A 23,214-nucleotide genomic window follows, 5' to 3' on the forward strand; every position below is an offset into this window, starting at 1 on the left:
TAGTGGCCTACAAATCAATGTTAATGGCATATTGATTCACTAAAAGGTATCTCAACCTGTAACAGATCTATACCTGCCCAGGACCAATATGGATAACAGCGTTTTTTTGTGTGCACAATCGATGAATGCAACAATATACACAGTCACATTGGGATCAGGGTTGTTTGCTATTGAACATCAATGAACCTTTCCTTTAAAGGGTCAAATGTTTTGCATTCATCCTGTGATTTTCCATTATTTTTATTTATTTTCATGTACAGTAAACTGCTTTTTGGCCTCATTATTATTTTTTCCCTTTTCTGTAAGAGGTACATACTCTGCAATACTTTGCCGACTTACTGGCAATTAAGGTGATCAAAAAAAAAATCTGTTACTGGTGATGGAACGAGAGGGTTGGCGGTTTGAATTGACGGACAGAGTAGAAGTTTGCGTTACAACTGGAAATTTAATTTCCAGTTTTTGCCACACACACAGCACCCATTCACTTGTCTCCTGTCACTTCCTTTGCAGGTGAAAACTTCTGAGTTTTATCGATACTCCCGTCAGCTGCGACACGAGGTCGAGCAGGCCCTGAACTACTTCCACAGCGTTAATGAACAGCCTTTGATGGAGATGAAATCGAACCGCATTCGTTCGGCCAAACCCCAGACTGCAGTATTCCGAGGGATGATAGGGCACAGCATGGTGAACAGCAAGATCCTCCTCTTGCACAAACCCAGGGTCTGGTGGGAGCTAGAAGGCCCCCAGGTGCCACTCCGGCCTGACTGCCTTGCCATTGTCAACAACTTTGTCTTTTTACTCGGTGGAGAGGAGCTGGGCCCTGATGGAGAATTTCACGCCTCTTCCAAAGTGTTCAGATATGATCCGCGGCAAAACAGCTGGCTGCGAATGTCCGACATGTCTGTGCCACGTTCAGAGTTTGCTGTGGGGGTTATTGGGAGATACATCTATGCCGTGGCAGGAAGGACGCGGGACGAAACCTTTTATTCAACTGAGCGCTACGACATCATAGAAGACAAGTGGGAATTTGTGGATCCTTATCCAGTCAACAAATACGGACATGAGGGGACGGTGCTCAGAAATAAGTTGTTCATCACTGGCGGGATCACATCCTCTTCAACTTCCAAGCAAGTCTGCGTGTTTGACCCCAGCAAAGAGGGGACAGTCGAGCAGAGGACCAGGAGGACACAGGTGCTCACAAACTGCTGGGAAAACAAGTGCAAGATGAACTATGCCAGGTGCTTTCACAAAATGATCTCGTACAATGGGAAACTGTATGTCTTCGGGGGCGTCTGCGTCATATTAAGGGCCTCTTTCGAATCGCAGGGCTGCCCCTCTACGGAGGTTTACGATCCAGACATGGATCAGTGGACGATTCTGGCGTCCATGCCGATTGGCAGGAGCGGCCATGGAGTGGCCGTATTGGACAAACGAATCATGGTCCTCGGAGGCCTTTGTTATAATGGCCATTACAGCGACTCCATCCTAACGTTTGATCCAGATGAGAACAAATGGAAAGAGGATGAATATCCCAGAATGCCTTGCAAGCTGGATGGCTTACAAGTATGCAGCCTTCATTTTCCGGAATACGTTTTGGAGCACGTGAAATGTTGCACCTAAACAGCAGCAACAAAAACTGCTGTTATTTTTTTTTTTTTTATGTCTTAATTCACCTCTTTTGCTATCTACTTTTTGTTTGTGTAAGGCCAATATTAAATACTTTCAGAGAAGCAGGGAGCCATCTAACCACTTTAAGTAGAAGAAACCTATAGCTATGAATGAGCATGGGTCAAATCTTACAGATTTTGGTATGTCGGTGTGAGTAAGGTTTTGTATTTTTATTATTTATTTTGTTTGTCCTGTTTTTAAAACCTCTTGCAGTCTAGTTTTTTGCAGTCTGTTGCTGGACTCTCCAGAACTGCGTGTCACCCATATTTCTCCTGTTATGTAGGTGAGGCTTAAAGCGCCAAAAAAAAGCAAAATCAACAAAGGGGGAGCAAAATAGAAGTAGTTGTCGCATGCTGGCACAAATTAAGTGAATGAGTGATGTGTTTTTTAGGGTAGGACCAGACAATCTACTTCGTTGACAATCCACAATTGTAAATGAAAACAGTCTTGTTCCCTTCACCCCAATATTGGGTTTAATATTTAGGTTTTTAGTCATGAAGTTTATTCACATCTAAGAGCATAGGATAAGGAAAGCGATTTACGTTTACCAATCTGAAACTTTTTTGTTTTTGTTTTTTTCTTCATCATTAATCAGCGAGTTTTAAACTATTAAGTGCATCGCTGTCATTGGTTGAATAATGTACAGGACCCCCTGAGGCAGCAGAAGTTGAAACAGCTTTGCATGTTTATCATTACCTCATTCATTTTTTTTTATTTTTTTTTAACAGAAAGTAAACATATTTTAATATAAAGCAAAAATAAGTTACTGTATCTAAAGGTTCATTTGCATAGAAGAGAACCTACCCCCTCTTCCCCCCCCCCCCCCATAAGGGACACACTGAATGATTAAAGTGCTATTTCTACTGCCTGCTCCATACTTCCTGTAACCCACTTCAAAACACCAGTTGAGAAACCCATGTCAGGGAAGAACTTTGTGATTTACTATAGTTTGAGGGAATTTGGGGCAGACATCACATCAACATTTCAGACAGCCATTGACCTTTATAGATGATGGTGATAGTGTCCCCTTTCCCAGCAGCGGGTTTTCGTTGTACGTTATGAGAATGGCACTGGTGTGATAATGTAATGTTTGTTATTGCAGATCTAATCGGTCCCTGGTTAGAAGGGCTAATCAATGGTAGGACTGCTACTTGAAACGTATATATGCAGTCAGATTAGGTTCCCAAATTCAGAATCTACAGTTGTCTCAGAGGTAAAATAAATACTGTAATCTCAAATAGTTCTTTGTGTAATATTATTTGGGTTAAAATCTGTTGGTCTGTTAACCAATAATCACAAAGGACTCTTATTCAATATTATGTGACGCAGTCTTCCCTGCTCAGAAGTGTCCAACTCCATCCTAATGAATAGGACTTTGGGAATTTCTAGAGGTTTGCTGCAATTTCTTTTTCACATATTTCTAAAGATAGGGACACTAAATGTGAAATGCTCTCTCCGGAACAGGGGCGCCATCGAAAAAAGTAAATAAATGATCAAGCATCACAGATTACTTTTTTGCTTGGTTATTCGGATAAAAAAAGCTTGTAGGATATTCTGCATTGTTATCCAAGTTTAGTATTCTGGGGTGTTAACAAAAAAAAAAATTCCCCTTAAACTTCCATTGCGCATTTGGTTGGTGTTTTTTAGATCCAGATTTACAAAATGGTGGTACTTTTGGTGAAAAACTTGTAGCGCGGTAATTGCTCTACAGTGGATATAAAGCAAATTGCACTAAGAGCGCAGCAAGAATTTAATTATCAGAGGCTGTATGCGCAGTTGTATTAATAACTGCTGAGATGGAAAGCGCAGTGCTTTGGGGATACCGCTTTTTAAAATGGTTGGAGGGGGAAAAAAACCTGCTTTAACCTTTACTGTGCCATGTCTGTAACGTGCCCAGGTATGCTATGGACACTTACTTGTTTCGTAGGGGGTGATTGGGGTGAAGGCTCCAATAGAGGGCAGCCCGATCTAAACTGAAGTTTCCGGCAATGGGGCACCAGTCGTGTCCAATGATCGCTCCTTGAGCAATCACATGACCTGGAGTGTCGCCTGATCCCCTGCACCCTAAAGGTTAAATGCCTGGAGAATTTTGGAAATAACTTACATTGACATACAATAACCTAACTTATCCATGTAACACATCTCGACACTGGATATGTCATAATCCATTGTTTCATTCTATATAAACTACAAACGTAGATCAATAAATATTATTCCATTTATACCAAATTACTTTTTCTTTTTAACAATGGAAAATGACTAATCTGTTTAATAAACAAGCAATATTATACACTGCATTTTCCAACACCAATATTGGTACTGTATATTGCACTTGTCAAGGTGCAACTTGGACTTAATGCTTTATTTCTAAATTTGACCTTTGGTAGGTACACAAGGGTGTGTATTAAATTAACTGATCCATGAGAAATCCTGGTGCTTGATACACTTGGTATATACCCTATGACTACATAATTTCCTCATTATGCATATAAATAAATTATAACCAACATCGCCGAACACTTCTTATGCAAAATCTGCACCAAGCTTAGGGGCCTATGCAGAGAGCAGCGAATTTTAAAAATGGCGAATTTAGTAAAAAGTAGCTTTTTTGGAGAGTTTTATTCTCCATATGCAGAAAAGTGCGAATTCTGCTATGTTTAACATGGATGCGTGTGGCGAGTTTAAAGTGGCGAGTTTAAATTGGCGAGATGCGCGCTTCAGAAACATGTAAAAACAAATTCGCGCCTTTTTTTTCCCATTGCAATGGCCGCGAGCGGCAGCTTCTTGCCAATTTTTTCTGGCGAGGCAAAAAGGAGACAGCCGCTAGATGCCGTTCGCGGCTCTCTGCATTAGGATATTTTTAAAACTGGCGAGATTGAGGTTCTCGCCAGCCGCGAGGCGAGTTTTACAAATAGAAAAGAAAAATTGGCGCGTTTTTCGGAACTCGCCATTTTCTGCTGTTTTCTGCGCGATTTTCTCCAAAAAATGGCGAATTTCGAAATAGCGCTGCTCTCTGCATAGGCCCCTTAGTTGTTTATATAATAAGCTGATTTAACACCCTCGTTAAATATCACAAAGTCTCTGCTGGGAATACATCAGCACCATTTAGTAAATCTGGCTTTAAAAATGTAAGTGTGAAGACCATTTTCTGTCTACATCCTTTCATCAACCACCAGCGCATGGTATCGTTCAAGTAAGACATGTATGCTTCCTTAATTTATGTATGTTAAAGCTGCAGTTCAAGCTGCCGTTTAACTCCCCCCCCCCCTGTTCAATATGTGCATCAATACAATCTGCACACTGACAAGTGATTAGCTAAGTTACCGATCAATCCGTTCTCCTGTAATCGATCGCTGAAGATTTGGGGGTTCTTTATATCACTGTTAGGGCTGCCGAAGGTTACCCAAGATGCAAAGTTCTGTGTGGAAGATCATGTGACCAGGCAGGCACTAGATACAATTGGTGCACTGCTAGAGAGAGGGCAGGGCTCAAGAGCCAGAGCCTGTCTCCGAAGAGGAAGGGGATGTGACTTTGTAAATAGTTGCTATAGATCCAAAAATGCTTGTTGCATTAGAATACATTAAACATTTCTTTAAAAATAGTTTATTGCTTTTCTTCAGAAAAATGCTACAAGTATTTTCTCATAGTACAGAACCGATTTTATAATAAAAAAAAAACATTAGGGATATTGCTTGAACTGCAGCTTTAAAGGTCACAGGAAACTGGTGCTTTAATGAAAATACCACTATTAAATAAGTGGTTATATTTGTTGTATTGATTGTTAAAATACTATGCTCTTCAGACATATCTTGTGACATACTGTATGAATGAATAGTGTTCCATGTCTTCAGGTTGTTTGTGTTAAAAAATATATATATATATATATATCAATTGGCAAATCTGAAAATAATTTTACATGCCGATATTTGTGCTTAACATAATGTTGTTCACTGCTTTTAAATGAAGTCATTGTTTCTATTATATAGTATTGCTTATTTGTACAACAAGAAGATTGAATCAGGCGCGGAATTACTTTGCGTGGTTTGCCGACCTCTACTGTTTGTCCGCTCTTGTGTTTTACAGGAACTTATCCATCTCCGCTGCAGGGGACACAACAATCGCGTACGGTGTTGGTGTTTTAACAAAAATACGTACTCAAAAGAAATATTAAGTTGGTGGGTGTAAATCCGTTAAAATTGAATTATTTTAATAAAACTGCTAATTTATCTGTAAATACGGCAAACGTGGAACATTATGAAATTATTCATGTAAATTAGAAACTGAGCCCAAAACACATTGCTCATTTACCCACTATACCCAAAGCAATGTGTGCTCATTTGCATGTCATTTCCCAGAATCCCTGGCTGCAGTGGAAGCACCCTATGCTAAGCGATAAAGTTAGAAAGCAGGGTTGCAGACCTGCCTGAGAGATGTGAATGTGCTCACAAGTTATGTTTTTATTTTGGGTAAAGTTATCAGTCTGGTAAATGTTTCTAATCAGGTTTCACTGAACTCAACTAACTCCGATTTCTGTAATCCCTTGTGTGCTGCAAGAACCTGCAAACATCTAAACCCATGAAACATTATCATACTTGTTGCAGACGGCTCCAAGCTCTGGGGAGGAGACGGCAGATTACCATTTAAACTGATGTGTGATTTACTCATGTGAGCACTTTGCAAGAGAGCACATATACCTGTTATTTGCAAATAGAATGAAATCCTCTCTTGTATTGGCTTTTCCTCATGTAAAGTCACAATATTGCCCTAATGCTGATGTCTATTATAGTTTGTGAGTTACACATGTGCTCAGACATCCTAAATTGACAAAATAACTCCCCTGTTGCTAGCAATGCTTTGGTTATGTAGCACAGGGGGGCGCAAACTTTTTTCCCTGCGCCCCCCTGACGGCTGTCCCCTCACTCCCGCGCCCCCCCCAACCCCAACTTACCCGCGCTCCGGCGTAATGACGTCACGTTGCCATAGCAACGTGACGTCACATGACCTCGCAGCATCATTTTGACGCCGCGTTGCCATGGCGCCGCAGGGAGGAAGCCGCCGGAGCCACGGTAAGTTAGGTTTACAGAGGCCCTGCAACTCCCCCGGCACTTAATTTAAGTGCCTTCGGGAAGCGCGCGGGGCCTCTGTAAACCCCGCGCCCCCTGTCGGCAGTGTCGCGCCCCCCCTGGGGGTCGCGCCCCAGAGTTTGCGCACCGCTGATGTAGCACACAATTCTTCCACATTTATTTTAATGCATGCAAAATCCAGACCTTCAAACAGGACAGGTGTTTAACATATCAGTTATAAGACTTTAATACTGATTACGTACTATAGTGGCAATGTGCATATTCTCTTTAGCAGTAGTTTTAACTTTTTGAGTGGGATGAGGATCCCTATAATTCTATTGTGAAATTCTGCGGAACCCCAACCCCCTCTAATAGCGTGTCTGAGATCCGATGCATTGTAAGGAACCCCAACCCCCTCTAATAGCTTGTCTGAGATCCGATGCATTGTAAGGAACCCCAACCCTCTCCAATAGTGTGTCTGTGATCTGATGCATTGTAAGGAACTCCAACCCTCTCTAATAACATGTCTGAGATCAGATACATTGTAAAGAACTCCAACCCTCTCTAATAGCGTATCTGAGATCAGATGCATTGTAAGGAACCCCAACCCTCTCTAATAGCGCGGCTGAGATCCGATTCATTGTAAGGAACCCCAACCCTCTCTAATAGCGTGTCTGAGATCAGATGCATTGTAAGGAACCCCAACCCTCTCTAATAGCGCGTCTGAGATCCGATGCATTGTAAGGAACCCCAACCCTCTCTAATAGTGCATCTGAGATCTGATGCATTGTAAGGAACCCCAACCCTCTCTAATAGCGCGTCTGAGATCGGGTGCATTGTAAACTCTTCTGTATTTGGTACAATTTTCAAATGACCTGAAAATGGCAGGGAACCCTTTAGGGGTCCCAAGAGTTCTTAGGAACCCAGGTTGCCAAACACTGGTCTATAGAACCTGCCCTCAGCTAAAGTAGAGTTAAGAGGTGTAGGCCCCTAATCAATCTGTTGTGTAGTCTTCCCTGTGCTGGAGATTTTAGTCTAATTCAATTGAATGAAGATGCACTCTCCCCCCACCCCAGAATGGAGAAGACCTTTTTTCACAGGATATTGAATAAGGGCCACAGGACCTGGATAAGCAGAATGTGTCCATGTTATTATAATATCCATTACCCAAAACATACATTAATGATTAAATTCTGCCGCTGGTTTCCAACTACTCAAGTGGTTCAGTAAACTGACAACCCATCTGTGATCCTCACACGGTATTTTTGTGAGTTGTTGCAATATTATTCGAATGAAACCTCGTGTTACACGGGGACAGGAGTTTGATACGCACTCTTCAGGGCTCGAGAAACATGCATGGGGCCTTTTTTTTTTTACTTTTATATTTTTTTGTCTGTGTCTGAAGCGGCTGTTTTTGTTTGAAAATCCTCATTGAAATCAATGGTGATTTTCTTCCCAAAAACAGCCTAAACTACCTCTTTGGACTTTATAGAATTACCTCATATAGTCGTCATCTGTAATTCATTTCTGGCTTCTTCAGCAGGAAAGCCTTATGGAATTCCACAGGTGAAGCTTTTTACATGCAGGTTCTTACAAACACTTTTAGCTTAAACTACACAGTTGCTATACCTGCATTAATGAATCAGTGTGTTGTCAGGCTTTATCATTGAAAACACGAATCCAAGTAATTTAGCATTAAATATTGGTTGCATTACTTTTGGAGAAAAAAAAACTAACGTAATTTTTTTTTGTTGTAAGTAAACTTTTGTGTCCAATCACTAATCTGCACGTTGACCATGTAATATTCAGTATTGTTATTATTTGTATTGTAACATAAAACTGTGGTACTGATCCATACTCGTATCATAAATGTCAAAGCTAGATAATCGTTCTTCAAGGTTTAACCAAATGAAGACACATAAATAGGCTTTAAAGGGGCAGTTCCTCTTGGGGACCAAAGGGAAATTAAGGACAAAAAATGTTTAATAGGTTAAATGTAGATGGTTGACACCGTATAAAAGTATAAGTTAGTTTCCCAGTTTAGCAAATGCTTTGTGGAGTCTTTACAATCTTTATTGCATGTGTTTTTGTTGATAGGACTGTCGGGGCTTATTCTATATCCACCAATGTGGCAACTGGGGAATTTGTTCTGAAAACAGCCCGGTCAGTTGCTTCGAAAGATCTAGAAAAGCCCCTCGCTCTTCAAATCCACAGGTAAATTATTAGCTTTGTTCTGTTCTTTTCATAAAGATGAAATCGGATCCTCTGAACAACATGCACAACGAGTGACTAGGTCATGAGCCCTAATGTGGAAAGTATCACTGGCGCCTTGGATCTCCGTTTCTTGTGGATGCTGTGTCTCAGTCATGTAGGTATGCCTCATAGTGCTGACTCCATGAATCCTCACCGCTTGGCGAACTCCTACTGACGTTACCAAAGTTTTTTCCACTACGGTGTCCATGCTGTGCCACACTTCCTACGCGTTTTGAAACTCAAAATAGTGGGTCTCTTCATCAGGGGTATGAAGAGACCCGATATTTTGAGTTCGAAACGCGTAGGATGTGTGGCACAGCTCGGACACCATAGTGGAAAAAACTTTGATGACATCAGTAGGAGTCAGCCGAGCGGGTGAGGATTCGGAGGAGTCGGCACTACGAGGCATACCTACGTGACTGGGACCCAGCATCCACAAGAAATGGAGATTCAAGGCCCCAGTGATACTTTCCACATTAAGGCTTATGGCCTAGTCACTTGTTGTGCATGTTCTTCTGAGGATCCGATTTCATCTTTATTGATATCTGTACTCCACACAAGAACATTTGTGGTGTTTCACAGTCCAAAGCTCCAGAAAGGTCTGTTTTGTTCTCATACTTTAACTGGTTGTAAAACAGCAAACTGGACTTTTTAGGCAGCTATTTAGACATTGTTTCACAGGACTTTGTTTATTATGGTCACTTACACTGTTTATTCTTGATATCACTACTTGTTTGATTCAATTGCGATAATAGCGCTTTTTGTATGCACTAATTTATCACCCATCTTGTTCTGTTCTTTGCCTATAAAGGATTTATGAAGCCATCATTAGTCAAACGGATAAACAAGAAGCTACTATACCAGAATCCAGTGTTCCTGGAGTAATGTAAAAGTGAAGTCAATTAGTTTATTTAATCAATTTAAAAGGAGCAATCCAAGCGGGATGGATATATATACATGAGCCAATAGGAAGCCGAACCGGGTGACATCACGGCTTCCTATTGGCCTGCAGGACATGGGAGTATTGAACAGCGGCCATTACATGAACCCCAGCTAGCGAGCTACAGTGGCTACCAGCACCCCCTACAGAGATGAGTATCTCCGGAAGCCGGGGGTCCCCGGAGCTGAAATAAATGGGGTTCAGCTCCGGAGACCCTCTGCTTCAATCACATGTAAAAATTAAAAATAGGGGGGGGGGGGAACGGCCAACTTGGATTGCCTCTTAAATAGAATAATTCACACTCAAACTCCATTAAAATCTCTTTCTTATTTCCCTTTCCATTCAGAGCCTTCAAACCTTACTCATTCTGGTCCTAGGACTTGGACAACATATGATTACATATTACTGATCTGAAACTCTATTAATTACTTGGGATTCATTTGCAGTATCTACAGGGACAATAGGAAAAATGAGTAAACGGGACCCTGAGAGAGAAAATGGTAAACCACAGTCTCTATAATACAGTGACTGACAATACTTAAAACAAATATTAACTATAAATCTGATCTGAAGACTTTTCTTGTTTTGATATAGTACTACAGTCATTGAAAATCCTAGGCAGGTTCTGAATATTTTTATTTGTATAGCGGCAACAGTGTACACAGTGTTTTACAAAAGCGACAATGCAGATAATTACAACACAAGTACAACCAACGTAAAATCAGGCAATGGGAATGGAAATCCCTGCTCTGGAGAGCTTACACTCAATGTACGTACTGTATGTTAGGAGACTTAAAGACAGCAGGTGAAGGAGTAAGTGCAGTAGATGGCAGTGCTTAGTCACTAGTTAAGTGTGGTGTGGGACAGTAGCCATTATACCAGGTTATACACGCATGCAGTAAATTTTAAACTGGCATAACTGTACAAAGAAGTCTCCTTTCACACCACACGCTTAAAAAAAATTACAGAATTTTTTTTAGAAACACACTTTTCCAACTATTTTAGGCAGCCAAGATCTGTGGCGACTACATATACCTTTTTTGTGACTCAAAGGAATCCTGTTCTTGTTCAAATAAAGTGGATGCCTCTGCCCTTGCTAACCTTTTTACTTTATATGTGATCATCTCTCCCAATCCCACATCAGTTGTCTCCATCTTGTACATTTTGTGGTTTCTGTGTTTTGCTCAGTTTTAGATTTTCCTTTTTGTCTTCTGTTTCTACTTGTTTAATTTTTCTCCGAGCACTTCTAATGGTGCTTATTACAGTGGAGGCAGCCTATCCGAGTGGAGGCACCTCTTCGAGGCCTGATTTTTGACAACATTGTGTGTATGTGAAGATTCACCATTTCTGTAGTTTTTTTAGCTTTGGTCATTTTTCACTAAATAATTATTAAGCCCTGTAGTGAAATATTTAATGTTTAATTCTTGCTCCCACAGATCTGTTATTGTAGCAAATATCGGCCTTCCCACAAAATCCCTCAGTCCAGCCTTTTAATGTTTAAAAAAAATATTTACGGTCCGTTTCATTTTCGGAAACCGTAGACAAGAAGTACGTCTCACCAACTTGTTGGTTCAGAAAATACGTCTGTAGATCATAACCAACGTGGTTCTGTGTGGGGTTTGCACACAGAAACTGGTCCATGAATAAACGAAGCAGCACTCGGACTGCATTGCTCTGGCCAATGACCGTAACATTGAGTGCACATCCAAACCATTCAAACAAAAGGTTTTAACCGATCAAGCAGATCTATGATTTCAGTAATGTCCTACGTGGAACAGATCTATGATTTCAGTAATGTCCTACGTGGAACAGATCTATGATTTCAGTAATGTCCTACGTGGAACAGATCTATGATTTCAGTAATGTCCTACGTGGAGCAGATCTATGATTTCAGTAATGTCCTACGTGGAACAGATCTATGATATCAGTAATGTCCTACGTGGAACAGATCTATGATTTCAGTAATGTCCTATGTGGAGTAGATCTATTATTTAAGTAAGGTCCTACGTGGAACGGCATCATTGATATATTCTCATACGCAAATTGTCTATTTCAGCAAATTTATTATCTATGAAATTGATAAATGCAGTCCCTACATAAATGGTTTGCGACACACACGAGCTATTGTTATTCTGCTTTTAATGAATGCTTAGAACGTGCATCGGACCATTAGGCAGCAACACTATTATTCCAAACCACAAAAGCCAAACACAATGTGTGTTAAGCATAAGGGATTACAACTTTAAAGAAGTCTTATCAGCTCCTGTTATACTCGGTAAGAATGTAATGAATTGTTGTGCTCTTTGAAGTGATTTTACTCATTGCATATGTTCCAAAAGCTGTAAAAATAAAATGACACATAAGTGGCTATATATGTAACTAGTGTTTTCACACATCCCCGTCCTACAGGCGTAAGGTGCAGGATTTGTTCATAAAAGTATTACAAAAAGATTGTATAAAATGGATCTTCACATACTCCATCTATTATGTTTTATTGGATTGCATGTAGTCACTTTTTATCATACTGCATTGTAAAGCGAAACAACAAAAACACGTTTTTCTTAGCATGTGCGTAGCGTTGGTAATTGACTTTGAAGCATTTTTGGTAACGCCAAAATGCATGTTGCTAATGTGGACCAGTGATTGGCTGCTACTGGGCTATAATCACACTGCATAGTTACGATCAGGTGTAAAATAGGGCTGTCGTGGTATAGTATATACCATGAGCAGGGAATTAAATACAATTCCTGCTTATTGGCTTTCTCACCCTGCTTAAACATAAAATGGAGTCCTCTATTGGTTTTGTTATAGGAATTTGAAAGGAATGCAGGTTAGGTTTCCAAATTGTCATACGTTCCTTGACCCCTGAGTCTAAATAAGATATACTGGTCCATATTTACTTAGCATTGCTATGCTATAGGACACCTTACAGCACAACAAGTGAATGGGACATAAACGGTTCCAGCTGTTTGCAAATAATTTGCGCGCAACTTGATTTTTCTCACGTTTTGCGAGTTGCGAGCCAAGCTTTACAGAGCAAAAAATATTGACAAATTTAGCCTTAAATGGCACATTCCGGCAGCATTTACTTACACACCTCCCAGAACACTCCTCTATACAACATGTGGAGCGATGCATGTGAACCTACCTGGGAAATGAGCTTAATGTACATAAGCAAATCTATTTATTTCCCAGGTCTCTCAGCAGGGGTAACCGACATCTCTCTACATATTGTATAGGGGAGTGTTTTTGAAGGTATAGAAGTCCGTGAGTACTAAATAGGTCTCTTCTTCCCCCTCCTCCCCAGCAAAATCCCTATTTAAAGGTGTGGAGCAATGTTGTGCATTTTGGCAAAAAAATTCTAGTGAAATCTCATGAAACCAAAGGTATTTCGCATTTGCTGAATGTTTGTGGCGTTTTCAGTCATTAGGTGTGTTCCCACACCAGGTGGTTTAGGGCAGGGGTGTTCAACTGCAGTCCTCAAGCCCCTCCAACAGGTCAGGGTTTCAGGATATAACAGCTTGAGCAGAGGTGGCTTAGTCCCACTATTTTTCCTGCATCTGCCATTTCATGTGAAGGTCTTGTAATAGTCATTAAGAGCTCTCTAGACTAGATGGTATCTAATGGATGTTCAGGTGAATGACTGCTAATGCTAGAGACGGGCTATAATACGTCGGTGAATTAAACCGTATGGTTTATATGAGCCCAAACATTTACATATTAATATTACCAAGTTTAATGTTATTCTCTTTCACATATTCAAGAGTGTCTTGCGCCTAGAACTCTTATCGGATCTCTTGCTCCAAATCTATTTTCTCACCAGATAAACACAAAGAGAAAAAAAACCACTTAGACTAGTTAAAGAAAAAGTAAAAGAAAACTGGTTTACGGGGGCTAGATTCCCAAGAGCTGAACCCCGTTAGAGCTCTAAATATTGAATAACCAGAAAAAAAAGGAGAGGAAAGCAAGTAGACAAACCTCACCATTTCTCAAGGTAGCGTGCAAATTGTAGACCTTTTGTTTCTGCAGACGTGTGCCGTCCCAGCAAGGGACGTTTCGGGTCACATTACCCGTTGTTGCTTGAGAAATTGTGAGTTTTTAATATCGCAAAGAAAACGTCCATGCTGTAGGACCCCTCGCTCACATAATCAATGGAACATGCCGTGGAATGGCTTGCTGAATCTACACACAGCTTTTCAAAGTTCAAAATGAGGCAACGTGTATTCAGCCTTATAACATGGAGCTAGATAAACTGCATAGAGTATACTGGCTATAATGGCAGGCGCCATACAAACGATATGTTTACGTCTAATAGTTGGTAAACTCGTTGTTCGTGCAATGCCTTTGGATTGCATTTAGTGAGAGCTGTTTCTGCAATACTGGTGCTAAACAGCACAAGATTGATCATAGACAAATTCCCCTGATACATCTGTACAGTGTCGTTTATTTTTGCACCAGGGTTGCAGCTGTTTAGCAGTATATTTTGTTAAAAACCTACTATGTTCTGCCAAGAGAGTTTTGCAAAGTTTACTGCATGTTTTTTTCTTGTTAATGGATTGCTTCCTTTTGCGCGCACACATACATATGGTAACCTCATTCATATGGTCACCTCTCCCTTCATTGTTGAGATATGATCAGTTTGTGCGTCGCAAGAGTACATGCGCCTCTTGGCATCAGTGTATTGCGTTCCTTTGCCAGTTGTGCCATCTTAGTTCTTCCGTGTGAAGTGGGAAGGTTCCAGAGAGAAGCGGGGAACAATAGTGGGAGGGATTATATGGTACACTTATATACGATAGGGTGCATTAAACTTTGCATGTTCCGCTATCACCCTTTCCTGTTCTATCTAGGGCAGGTATCTCTGCCAGGTTTTTACAACCTGTAATATTTATTTCTGTCCCAGTCAGGACATCCAAGCTGCTTAATTTCAAAACTGATCATGAGCATGGTTAGCAAACCATATTCTGAATGTACAGTGTGTGACAGATATTACTTACAGTACCTGTGGACATTGTATCATCAGTAATTACTCTAGACATCTATAGTAAATTTAATTTTGGCCTGGTTTTCTTTCTAGATCTCCCTTAGTTTACCCCCTTTGGACCTGAATTTTTTAAGCACTAATCGAGTTAATTGTGAGCCATCATTGTTGACCTGAAGTGTTCCCTTTGCCTGTCTCCAAGAATGTGCTAATGCTGTGGAAACTCTTTCCAATTGCTACAGTATGTAGCAGTAATGACTTGTAGCAGGTTATCACTGCTGCATCTTGTGACTAGTTCTCAGGAATGTGGGATATTAAGTAAACACACAGGATGTGGTACATGAATTAGAATGATCAAGGATTGTCCTCATCAAAGCTCTTAAGTTATTGGTGGGCAACAGGTGGCCTGGGAACTGCATGCGGCCCTTGAGGGTGTTACCTGCAGCCCCCAACAACTGGCCACACCAGCAGCCCGCTCTCTTCCCAGATCAGAGGGGAGTGGAGCTGGTGGGGATCTTAGCTTCTCCTATCCCAGCTTCCTAATGACCGTGCTAATCACTAGTTCTCAGTGTAAAGAGAGGAGTGGGACAGTATTCATCAGTGTGCCGGCATTAAGAAGCTTACTGGAGGGGGCGAGAAGCTCCTACCCACGCCTGTAACATCCCTTCTGCCTGTACACCATAATGTATATGTGGTTAATGTGTGGCCCTTTTGAAGGCTCAAGGGCCACTCATGCTTGTGGTATCATGTTGCCTACCACTGTCTTACGGGTATCTGCACTGAGTGGTGCATATTGCTGAAGTGTGCACTACAGCTGGAAGAGATCATTGCTTGTAATGTATACCGAGTTCACAACATGGGTCTGCAATGTCATATTTATACAGGTTGAATTACTTTTGGCCTTACAAGTTTGCTTTCTAAAGCCAAGCCATCTTCTGAGATGTTTGACTGAAAAAACTCTCAATCCCAGGGCTTTTGAACAGTCTTTACAATAACGTGGTTTGCCTTTTATAAGCATTTTATCCTTTTAAAGCTGGTCTCTGTTTTGTCCAAGCTCTGGATGCAGATGTTTAGACATATCTAAGTGCTGTTTTTAATCTAAACAAAATGTACAGATGTGTATAAAGAAAAGTTGTAAATAAAATATTTTTAATTTTAACGCACATTAACATTTGTATTTCTTTTTAATCTCATTTTAATTGATTTTATACCAGGGCACTGCAGCATACATGTGATAAGTTTAGACCAATAAAGATGGTCTCTTGCCTTTTATTCACCCAAATAACAATGGAATCAACAAACGCGGTAGTGTAGCTATTGAGCAATTCTTCATTTATTCATGTTATTATAGTGCTGTGCTGGTGTAAAAAGTAGTTTTATATCTTTTTAAACCAGGCTAAGTCACTCAATTAAATAGGAAGGTCCCTCCCTTACATTTACTGTCTGTCTGACGTGGGGGTTTTTGTGCACAATGTAGATGGAATTATAACAAGACATAGGAAGACGAGTGGCCAACTCCAATCCTGAAGGGCCACCAACATGCATCAATGAGGTAGCCACGAATGCAGGTGATGCAGCGCACAGCAAAGGAACAGGATTCCACGGGACAGCAGCCGTATGATAAAAAATCCTTTATTGTAACATCATGGTGCAGACAGGAATGGGTGCAGAAAAAGCCTCCGTCTCTTACGCATTTCATCACCTGCATTCGTGGCTACCTTATCTTCAATCTACCCGCAGAAGCACGCATCTTGGAAGGCATTATGGGCATGGTCACATGAGTTGGTACTTTATTTGTACTTTGAGGTATCTTATCGGTGTCATTAGTCGTTTGTCAGACCCAGTCCACATTGGCAGTGAGGGGGTGGGGCTCATATATCTCCATTACCCACACTCACCAGAACATTTAATTTGGTCACAGACACATACGCTCACCCATATATACCTCGCTGCTCACTCATATACCTTTACCCAGCCTATCACTATTCTTCAATCAAGAAACAAATGCATTATCACATGTGTAAGGCCTCGGTCCCGCTGCGCTCGTTGGCGCGGGCGGCAATGTAGCGAGTTCCCCACCAGCAGGGGAATCCTCGCGAGCCGGTCCCGGTCCCCACTGGCGGCACAGCTGACTACACGCTGTCGCGCGTCAGCCGCTGGAGACACCAGAGAATGGTGTTTTCTAGCTTTGACGCGTGACGTGTGTGGCTGTGAGCCAATGGGGAGGGGAGGCTGCGGGAGGAGGAGAGGCTTCGGGGAGCGGGGAGGAGTGTGGAGTGAAAGCAGGTGAGTGCCTTTCTCTGTGTGTGTGTCTGTGTGTGTGCGTGCCTGTCTGTGTGTATGTGTGTGCCCGAGTGCGTGAGTGCCTGCCTCTGTCTGTCTGTGTGTGTGTGTGTGTGTGTGTGTGTGTGTGTATGAGTGCGTGAGTGCCTGCCTGTGTGTATGAGTGCGTGAGTGCCTGCCTGTGTATGTATGTATGAGTGCCTGCGTGTGTGTGTGTTTAATACTTGCCGAAGCTCCAGCTCCAGCCCGAGTCCGTGGAGGGAGGGGGGGGGGGAGAGTAGCGGGTCCCTCCGCTCAAGCCACGCCCCCCCTCCCTGTCAAACCGCCCACCACCCGCCCACCTCCCGCTCCGGCTCCCGCTCCCTACAGACCGCATATCGCGGTCTGTGTATCTCAGCGCACCGCCTGTCAGCAGTGCGGGTGCGCTGACTCTGGGAGCGGGGCCTTAGCCTAACTCCCAAGGTCTTTAGAGCACTATTATTGAACTATGTTCTCCTACCCTGTGTTTAACATGCATCAAAGATTAAGCCCCAAGGGATATCCTTAAAACCTGGCCTTTTGGTGGCCCTTGAGGACTGGAGTTGGCCACTCCTGGGTAAGACAAACATGTCGGCTGTATGAAGAAACCGTTAAAAAAAAGAAAACCTTTGAAAAATACTTTTTTTTTTACAATTTAAGGATGGATTATTATACGGATTTTAAATGACCAATTTTATTAGTAAATTAAGTATAGATATTTGTTAACCAAGTAGGGCTTATTGGACCAGGGTAGATTGTAAATGAAAGCTGCAGTCCAAGCTGCAATTTTTCCCCTGTAATATGTGCATCGATACAATTCACACAAGTAATCAGCTAAGTTGCAGATCAATTGGCGAAGATTCGGTTCACTAAATGGCTGCAGAGGAGTATTGACTCAGTATCTGTGACTTTATAAATGGTTGCTATAGAAACCAAAAAGCTTGTTACATTATAATACATTGAACTGATTTATATTAAAAAAAAACGTAGGATATTGCTTGGTCTGCAGCTTTAAAATCTTTTGGAGAATATAAATATTATTTTTACTAGCCAATTGCCTTTCCTCTGCCATTAAGGAAATTCATAGTTTTGCACAGGTCTAAAGACAGACGGATCTCAAACAAAATCCTCAACGCTCTAAAATAGAACCAACATCATAAATGCATTTAATCATCCCTCATCCAAAGACTTGTCACAACACTGCTATTTTGTTCTTATATTTCATGTGTTACCTGATCAAATAAATGTTCTCTAAAATGTCAGTATTTATACGTTTGAGCTTTTAGATGTGGAGACTCATGGTGACATTTTTGGTGGGGTAGGTATAATTGCTTGGCTGAAACTATCAATATTAATTTTATTTTCAACTTTCGACATGTAACATTTTTTTTATTGTTTTATTCAGAGTTTTTAGGCTACACCCAACTGTAGTTAACACAGACTCGTCCGAGTACTGCCATGTTGGATTTGTGCTTGTGCAACACTGCAGCACAACTTTCTGGCAGCATACTGCAAACTGGAGTGACCGTACAGCCCTTTGTTTTAAAGCAGCAATCCTCCCCAGAATCCTATATAAGTTTAACTCTTATAAAAAGCATGTTCTGCCATTTAAAAATAAATAAAATCTAGTTTTGAAAACATGATTTTTTTTACTCTCTAGCTTCTGGGGTTACCATGGTAACCTTTAGACAGCAATAGCCTCTAGTCAGATTTCCATTTCAACTTCCTGGACACTTAATATTTCAAACGAAGCGTCAGATTTTGTAAAGAGCAAGAAAAGATCTCTAAGCGCGCAAATAAAAAATGGCAATCGATGTGGACTGCTGCTTTACGGCAGAATGCTGCAAAGAAGGAGACGAGGAACTCATGAAACAGTGTCTCTGATTCATTCTCACGTTCCTGAAAGTATGGCCTCTCTACATAGCGCTGCTTACAAAACCCGGGCCCTCCCGTGATGCAGAGGCACTTTGCTTTGTAACCCTGCAATGCAGAGGCCAGAATAAAAGCAAAAGCTTTAGCGATATTAAAAGGATATAAAAAGCAACAAAATGTTCGCACTGCACAATGGTTGGCAAAGTTAATGCTCTACAGCAGGCCTGCACAACTCGTAAAGTGAGAAGGGCCGAACTGTTCCAAGGAAAAAAAATTTGGGCCGCACTGGTAAAATCATCATCATCATCACCATCATCATCCCTTGCACCTCATCATCATCATCCTCATATATCTCCCCCAGCATGTCACATCCTCATATCTCCACCAGCACCCTTCAGCATCATCCTCATATCTCCCCCAGAACCCCTCACTATCAACCTTTGCGATACTCCCCATCTATCTCTCATACCCCCATCTCTCCCCCTCACCCACACACATAATACTCCCCATCCACATCAAACACACAATAACCCCCTGCACACCACACACATCCCACCCACCCCTGCACCTCACATCACTCTCCCCCATGCACGTCAAATCACCCCCCTTGCACCTCACTCTCCCCTCTGCACCTCACATCACTCTCCCCCCCTGCACCTCACATCACTCTCCCCCCCTGCACCTCACATCACTCTCCCCCCATGCACCTCAAATCACCCCCCCTGTACCTCACCTTCCCCCCCTCCCCAGCACCTCACCTTCCCCCACCGCTCCCCAGCACCTCACCTTCCCCCACCGCTCCCCAGAACCTCACCTTCCCCCACCCCTCCCCAGCACCTCACTTCCCCCCCCTCCCCAGCACCTCACTACCCCCCCCCTCCCCAGCACCTCACTTCCCCCCCCTCCCCAGCACCTCACTCCCCCCCCCCTCCCCAGCACCTCACTTCTTCCCCCCCCCCCTCCCCAGCACCTCACTTCCTCCCCCCCTCCCCAGCACCTCACTTCCCCCCCCCTCCCCAGCACCTCACTTCCCCCCCCCCTCCCCAGCACCTCACTTCTTCCCCCCCCCCTCCCCAGCACCTCACTTCCTCCCCCCCTCCCCAGCACCTCACTTCCCCCCCCCCTCCCCAGCACCTCACTTCCCCCCCCCCCTCCCCAGCACCTCACCTTCCTCCCCCCCCTCCCCAGCACCTCACTCCCCCCCCCTATAAATAACAAAGAGAAAAGTGCCATATAGTAAACAGATCAATTTGAAGGAATGGAGATAATGTGTAATAATATATTATCATCTTGGACACCTTCTGTTGATGATGCATTGTTTATTATACTTTATTTATTGGTTTGTCTATTTGCGATATATATAATATTTTTTTTTAACTTTTGCCGGTTCTTGCACGTTTAAATTTGTTTAAAGGAGCAACCTCTTGTTTTGGGACAAAACATCAAAAAAAAAACTTAAACTCTGCTCCCCCCCCCCCCTTTTTTTTTTTTTAATGGATGGCAAAAAAAAAAAGAGGGGGGGGTCTCTGTAGCTGTACCGCATCCATCTCTGCTCAACATACATACTGGAAAAGGTACACCCCCTGTTTCCCATCCATAAGAAAAGGGTGGTATGGAGGGGGGGGGGATAAGAAAAACTGCACCTTTAACCATTTAATTGGCTTGCTTACTGCAAGGATGTCACGTTTATTTGACCGAGCGGTTATGCCTGCGCATTTCATATATTTGTTACAAATAGCCTTTATTATTTCAGCTGTGAAACTCTCCTGCGCTTTTCTAATTTGTAGAAATATTGATAGAAAACAATACCTGACAGTTTTCAAAATGACCGAAATATGCAACAGCTCTGCTCCTATCGCTACAACTTTGCAACAGCTGCAGTATTATTTCTGGTCTACCTAACAATGTGTATCTACCTTACATTTTGGACACAACATATTTATACAAAAGAGTTGCAAACTTCTGTCACTGTACATTGAATCTGGCTTGCACTCATCTCAGGTATTATCAAGTGGCTATCCTTGTACAGTATTTATATTTTAACATGACTGCAAAGTAGTGGGGAAGCATTACTGCATCTTCCTGATGTGTTTTCAGTCTTGACAAATTGGAATTTATTAAACTAGTTCAAACATTATGTAGAGTTTGAGGTGAAATGTGGCACTACGCACAGGTTGCAACTGAATTGAAATGAGATATTTTCATAAAATAATTGAAATGCTAAATCAAGCGGCGGCCATCTTGAATGTGTAATTCTTCACCTATCCATCGGGATCGGTTTCTTTGGGAACCGCACAAACCTTTATGCTTTTTATCTGCAGTTTAATATAAGGGATGAATACATTTGGGCACAGCAGGAGGCATAACTCATAGGTCCTAGAGCTACAAAAAAAAATGTTTTGCTTTGGGGGGTTAACTCCTCAATCAACGAGTAGTAAAATATTATGTGTGCAAATGAAATATATTAACTTATACCCCCCAAATTGCAGGCTCCCTCTGTCAGGGTAGGGGCAAAACCTTCCAGATGAAATGGCGAACACCTATATCATTAATATGGATGGCAATTATACATATTAAAACATATTCCTACCACATTTAGCCAAGATACCGCATACTGTAAAATATAATAATAATAAATGATTAGTCAGGTAGGGGGGTTGGTATTCCGGTCTCTTCCAGTGAGAGCCCTTGGCTCCAGGCATACAGTTTCTCTGCTTCTTCGTCCCAGTCATCATCTGATCGGACCGTCTGCTCCTCCACATCTTTTCTGTCTGAGTTCTGCCTGCTGGAGTCAGCTGCTGTATCAACCATGTGCTGCTTGGAGGAAGGAAAAAAAGGATTATCCTATTAGAATCTCATCATTATTATCCTATATTTGCCAGTCTCAGCAAAGTGTAACATTTTTAATGTTTGCTTTAAAGTTTGATATGTTTTAATAGCTTTTTAAATTTTAGGCTAAGGGTTAACTCGAAAAAACAAATCCCCCGAAATATACAATGCATACTGCATGTGTTACACGGTAGTAAAGGTGCTTAAATAAAGAGAGAATGCAGGCAGAACTCGGTTATCCAACAGAATCCGTTCTGGAAGTAGCGTTGGATAGTGAAACCGTTGTAAAGTGAGTCCCATGTTAATCAGTTGCCGTGAGCGTTGGATACCGCATTTCGGCGTCGAAAAACAGCCCATAGGGTTGCCTTGTAAAGCGTTGTGCCATTTGTTGTAAAGTGAAACGTTGAATAGCGAGAACTACCTGTAATGCCAAAGCTGCTTGGGTTATAAGGGGGACAATACCCAGTGATTGCCATATTCAAAAGGCACAACAGTAAGTATTATGCGGTCTTTCATATTTGGACAATAATTTAGGGGCTGTTCATAGGAAAGCGGAGATAAAGTCAGTGGTGCCTGCAGTATTTATTCTATATGAAGAGGAGCCTTAGAAATGCTCAACTGTATATTCCCAGACCCTGATAACATTACCACTACAATAGCCACTAAGGCCTTGGCCATAGTAAAAGCGACCAAGCGCGCGACAGACCTCGAAACAGGTTCGCGTGGCTGTCGATGTGTGGCCTCTGTTGACGCGCGTGACACGTGTGACTGGAACATGGACAGGAAGCAGGCTGAAAAATTGAGGTTCGCCCTCATTGGTTCCTACAGCTCACGTGACGCGGCTGTCGCGTGAAAAATCAAAAACATTTGTCTGCTCACATCGCGCACAGTATGGCCGGACCGGTTCAAGCAATGAGTTTGTTTCTCTCGCTTGCGGTGTCGCGTCTACTATGGCCACGGCCTAAGTCTTGTCCTGCCTGAAAGGGCTATAACTTCACTGCGGAGCAGAACATAGCAGGATCCTCTGGCAGAAAAGGGTAATGTTTAAATGCATTATAATAATAATTTCTTTTCTCCTGAAAAAAAAAACCAAAACACTTTTCTTAGATTCTATAAACATATTTGGTGCCGCCGACAGGGGGGAGAGGGCCGGGATAAGCCTGCCCAGTGGCTGCGGGGAGCCCGGCTGCAGGTCCTCTCGGTTTTGTCGGGCCCCGGCTCTCCCCATCTCCGGGCCTCCCTCACTAACACTGTTTCACGCCGAGCTGCTGACGTTGGTGTGCGCTGGGCCTCTCTGACGTCGGTGTACA

The 23,214-nt window shown here is 42.3% G+C and overlaps 2 protein-coding genes across 2 annotated transcripts in view; one reads left to right on the plus strand and one right to left on the minus strand.

Moving 5' to 3' along the window:
- KLHL15 (kelch like family member 15) overlaps positions 1 to 16,061 on the plus strand; it is a 33,202-nt gene extending 17,141 nt beyond the window's left edge. Inside the window, exons 3-4 of the mRNA XM_075589368.1 lie at positions 511 to 8,945; positions 10,271 to 16,061. Coding sequence (XP_075445483.1) covers positions 511 to 1,620 — 1,110 coding nt within the window. The 3' untranslated portion in view covers positions 1,621 to 8,945; positions 10,271 to 16,061. The remainder of the gene's footprint in view (positions 1 to 510; positions 8,946 to 10,270) is intronic.
- Positions 16,062 to 20,296: 4,235 nt separating this feature from the next.
- Positions 20,297 to 23,214, minus strand: part of C3HXorf58 (chromosome 3 CXorf58 homolog) — a 34,779-nt gene continuing 31,861 nt past the window's right edge. The window contains exon 9 of the mRNA XM_075589369.1: positions 20,297 to 21,892. Within this exon, the coding sequence (XP_075445484.1) occupies positions 21,716 to 21,892 (177 nt within the window). The 3' untranslated portion in view covers positions 20,297 to 21,715. The remainder of the gene's footprint in view (positions 21,893 to 23,214) is intronic.

Source organism: Ascaphus truei, chromosome 3 (assembly GCF_040206685.1).
Source record: "Ascaphus truei isolate aAscTru1 chromosome 3, aAscTru1.hap1, whole genome shotgun sequence".
Classification (NCBI taxonomy): Eukaryota; Metazoa; Chordata; class Amphibia; order Anura; family Ascaphidae; genus Ascaphus; species Ascaphus truei.